This window comes from Populus euphratica, unplaced genomic scaffold (assembly GCF_000495115.2).
Source record: "Populus euphratica unplaced genomic scaffold, PopEup_1.0 scaffold42.1, whole genome shotgun sequence".
Lineage (NCBI taxonomy): Eukaryota > Viridiplantae > Streptophyta > Magnoliopsida > Malpighiales > Salicaceae > Populus > Populus euphratica.
The window spans coordinates 274,069-277,424 of NW_011499903.1; the positions used below are offsets into that span (position 1 = coordinate 274,069).

The window sequence follows — 3,356 nt, forward strand, 5'->3', positions numbered from 1 at the left end:
TGTGAAAGTGGTGGTGAAGTGATAGGGTGGTAGTGGCGATCCATGAAGATGACGGTGAGGTAATAGTGATAACTGAGATAATTGGAAAATAATATCAAGAGATTAAATTATGTGTGTATTACAGTCCATAAAATATAATATTTTATAAAACAGAATGTTTTGCAATAAACGAGTTAAATTTAAAAATGATGTTAATTAATTTTTATATAAAATGTTTTACAGAAAATAAATGAAGGATAAAAAGAAAAAAACATTTTATGCAAAATATACTACTCAAAACAAAATCAAACACCGTTTTAATTGCTGATCTTTTCACGGACACAAACATTACACATGTCATGACCTTTTTCCGTACATCAACAAGTATACAAGCAGGTCTAACATGCAAAGCTTTCAGCTTATATATTGAAGATGCTCATATAATGGAGGTTCCTTTATTACATTCTCTCCACCTTAGCATGGAAACCCGAGTGTTTGCTTATTGGTCTGTGCAAATCTCTCCCAGCACGCATTTATTCTTATCTTGGAGGAACCATCTTTAAGGTATCAACTCTCAAGTAAAGGGGGGCAGGCGCGCAACTAGCAAGTCTAACGCCCACTTCAAGATAGGTTCCTACACTCTTCTGAAACAAGATCCATAGAACAAATTCCCCATGCCCCATCTGCATGAGGTCACCACTCCCTGCATTGCAGAGCGGGTGCTCTTAAAAACAAGGATAACCAGCCTCAGTTTTGCAATCCGGATATTGAATTCAAGCAGAACAGAATCCTGTCCCCTCCAAGTTCACGTCCTATTGACTAGACTTCTTGATGGCATGTACACAAAAGACCAGAGGAAAGAAAAAGAAAAGACAGAAAATAAGGCACAAACACAACTGTACTGCTGAAAAGAAGCCATGGAGCCATGAGCCATGGATTAAAAAAGAAAAAACATACTCTCATCCATGGGGGTAGTGGTGCCCTGATGGCATCTGAAAACCCATGGCTTGCTGTCTAATGTACGAGTCATGAACAGCTCCTCTATGCAGATTTTGGCCTTGCATTTTAAGGCCATATGAGCTAATCCCATAAGGAGCAGACATGAAAATATTTGCATTTGTTGAATTAAAAGCTAAGGTTCCTCCACCGTTGGGTTGATTCCATTGAAAATGTGTTCTAGGCATGGCAGCAGAATTGGGCTGCTGAGAAATCGCCCCAGGTTGATCAGGTGAAGGTCTTTTATTGTCCGGTGATGGAGTTCTCGCGTCGTTGAGATTGACAGTTGTTATATCATGAATACTGGCTCTCCTCTTATCTTTCCCTCCTGAAAGCTGCCTGATAAAATACTTCTGCGCATGACTAGCCACCTGAGTCGGCGTTCTACTGATAACAAAATTGCGAGATATGTTTCTCCAGTCCCCCTTGCCATACTTTTTCAAGCCCATCAGAAACAGCCTGCGGTAGTTCAATTGTTAGGTCCACTGATTTGTGCTTGGAAGAACAAGCCATTACAAATACCTTAACTCCAAAACAGTAACTTAAAACATGTAAGGGGAACTGGCAACCACAAGTAGTAAAGTACAACTCTGATAAAGATGTATCCACAGAATGAATTTCAAGATTCTACTACAGTCATGCTCTCCTCTAGATTAGATTCTTTCACAGCTTATATTCTCAACCACCACCTATTCAAGTAATATGGCTTACTACCATATTACATTCAATTCACTGCCCTTGAAAATACAATGAAAAAAATGAAGGATTTTCACATTAATTCCATTTTAAGCAGAAAACTGACCAATGATATGAACACACAAATACATACACGTGAATGTATGGAAACTTACTTGTGCTCTTCCTCTGTCCATGGAACACCTTTCTTTCTCTCCTGATCAGCAGGTCGACCTGTTGAAGATCTCTTTCCACCAAGGCCATAAGATTGTTTAAACCCATCATAGCCATTGCCATCAACCCAATCCAATGTGAATGGAGAGGTGCTATATCCAGGAATTGGAATCAGCCCTGCCTCTATGTAGCTAACATCAAGTTCTAATTCCTTGTACTGCTTTATCACATCCCCTACTGTCTTCCCTGGAATCATAGCTGCCACCTTGTGCCATCTATCAGGAGTGTCCTCGTCATAAACTGCAAGAGCATTCTCAAACGCCTTGTTCTCTGCTGGAGTCCATTTTGTGTTCTTGCTTTCTTCTAGTAGCCAATTCGTGCTCGAAAGATACGATGCGGGAGATAGAATTCCCGTTTCCCACTTCATTGTATCAGAAATAAGTTAACATGCCAGTGAATTCAAACAAATTCACAGTTGCTTGATTAAAGAAATTGGCTAGAGAAGTTGGATTTATGAAGGAGAGGAGAAACAGAGGGGGAGAACCCAGCAGAGGAAATGCAGAGAGGTGGAAGTTTCACCACAGAAATATCAGTGTTAGATCAAGAAGCATTTGCAAGGAATCAGAATAGCTTTTTATGTTTAGTCAAGCCACTCAGGAATCTGCAAAGGAACAAACTTGTTTTCAAATAAAAACAAAAGCTAAGAAAATTTGGCACAAGCAGTCTAAAAATAAAACACCAAGCTAATTAAACCCTAAAACCACCCGTGAGATCTGAACTTGGCTCTAAAAACTTTCTAGAGAAGTAAACATATGAAGCACCGAAAAACAATATAACCTGAAAAAAAAAAAAGGACAAGAATTCCAAAAGAGGAAAGCTTGTAAGTGAAAACAGCTTCAATGAATTTGACAACCCCAAAAAGGGAAAGACAGAAAGAAAGAAACTTGGAGATGGGTAATAAAACAGGTTGAGATTTCAGAAGTTATCTGGATTCGGGGCAGTGAAAACAAAAAATAAAAGCTGGGAAAAGATCTTTTGTTTCCTCCTTTTCCTTGAGGTCCGAGCGACAGAGAAAAGAGAAGAAGAAAAAGAAAAAGTGGGTAGAGTGACGCCAATGAGTAGAAGCGAACAAAAACAGCAGCAGTAATATAAAGCACAAAAGCAAGGTATCACCTTAGCTAGCTTCAAGGAATGAATCTGAGTTTTAGTTCTTATTTTCTTATGAGGCTATAATCTTGAGGCAGAATGAGAGGGAGCAGCTGGGATTGGAAGTGGTGAATTGTTATTGGCTGGAATGGGGTCTGCGGATCCTGCAACTTAATGAATTTTTTTCCTTCTAATTGGCAGTTTATCTGTTATTATTATTATTTTCTATGAAGGTGTTTGGTGTCTTTTGCAATTTTCCTTTTCGGGTTTTGTTTCTTAAATTTTTGAAAACATTTTTTTTATTTTGTTTTTTTCAACCTAAAAACAACAACGACTAGCAAACTAGGTGGAAGAATAATATAATTTAATAAATGTTACGATATTGG

At 38.4% G+C, this 3,356-nt stretch overlaps 1 protein-coding gene across 2 annotated transcripts; it reads right to left on the bottom strand.

Annotated features, from left to right (window-relative positions):
- Nucleotides 1-276: 276 nt before the first annotated feature.
- Nucleotides 277-3,143, bottom strand: LOC105133079 (transcription factor DIVARICATA). Of its 2 annotated transcripts, XM_011036897.1 has the most exons (3): nucleotides 2,998-3,143; nucleotides 1,827-2,485; nucleotides 277-1,434 (listed from the first exon to the last, which is right to left on the bottom strand). In XM_011036897.1, exons 2-3 carry the CDS (start codon nucleotides 2,249-2,251, stop codon nucleotides 939-941), a joined length of 921 nt encoding a protein of 306 aa, XP_011035199.1. In that variant the 5' UTR covers nucleotides 2,252-2,485; nucleotides 2,998-3,143; the 3' UTR covers nucleotides 277-938. The 2 variants fall into 2 exon arrangements, with proteins under 2 accessions (XP_011035199.1, XP_011035198.1); XM_011036896.1 differs by having other exon boundaries at nucleotides 1,827-3,143.
- Between the last annotated feature and the right edge of the window lie 213 nt (nucleotides 3,144-3,356).

What these genes read in the sequence shown, in the direction of transcription:
- LOC105133079 (XM_011036897.1), bottom strand. Translation starts at nt 2,251, where the DNA reads ATGAAGTGGGAAACGGGAATTCTATCTCCCGCATCGTATCTTTCGAGC. An exon ending in TGGACAGAGGAAGAGCACAA is followed by an intron (nt 1,435 to 1,826) that starts GTAAGTTTCCAT and finishes GAACTACCGCAG; the next exon opens with GCTGTTTCTGATGGGCTTGA.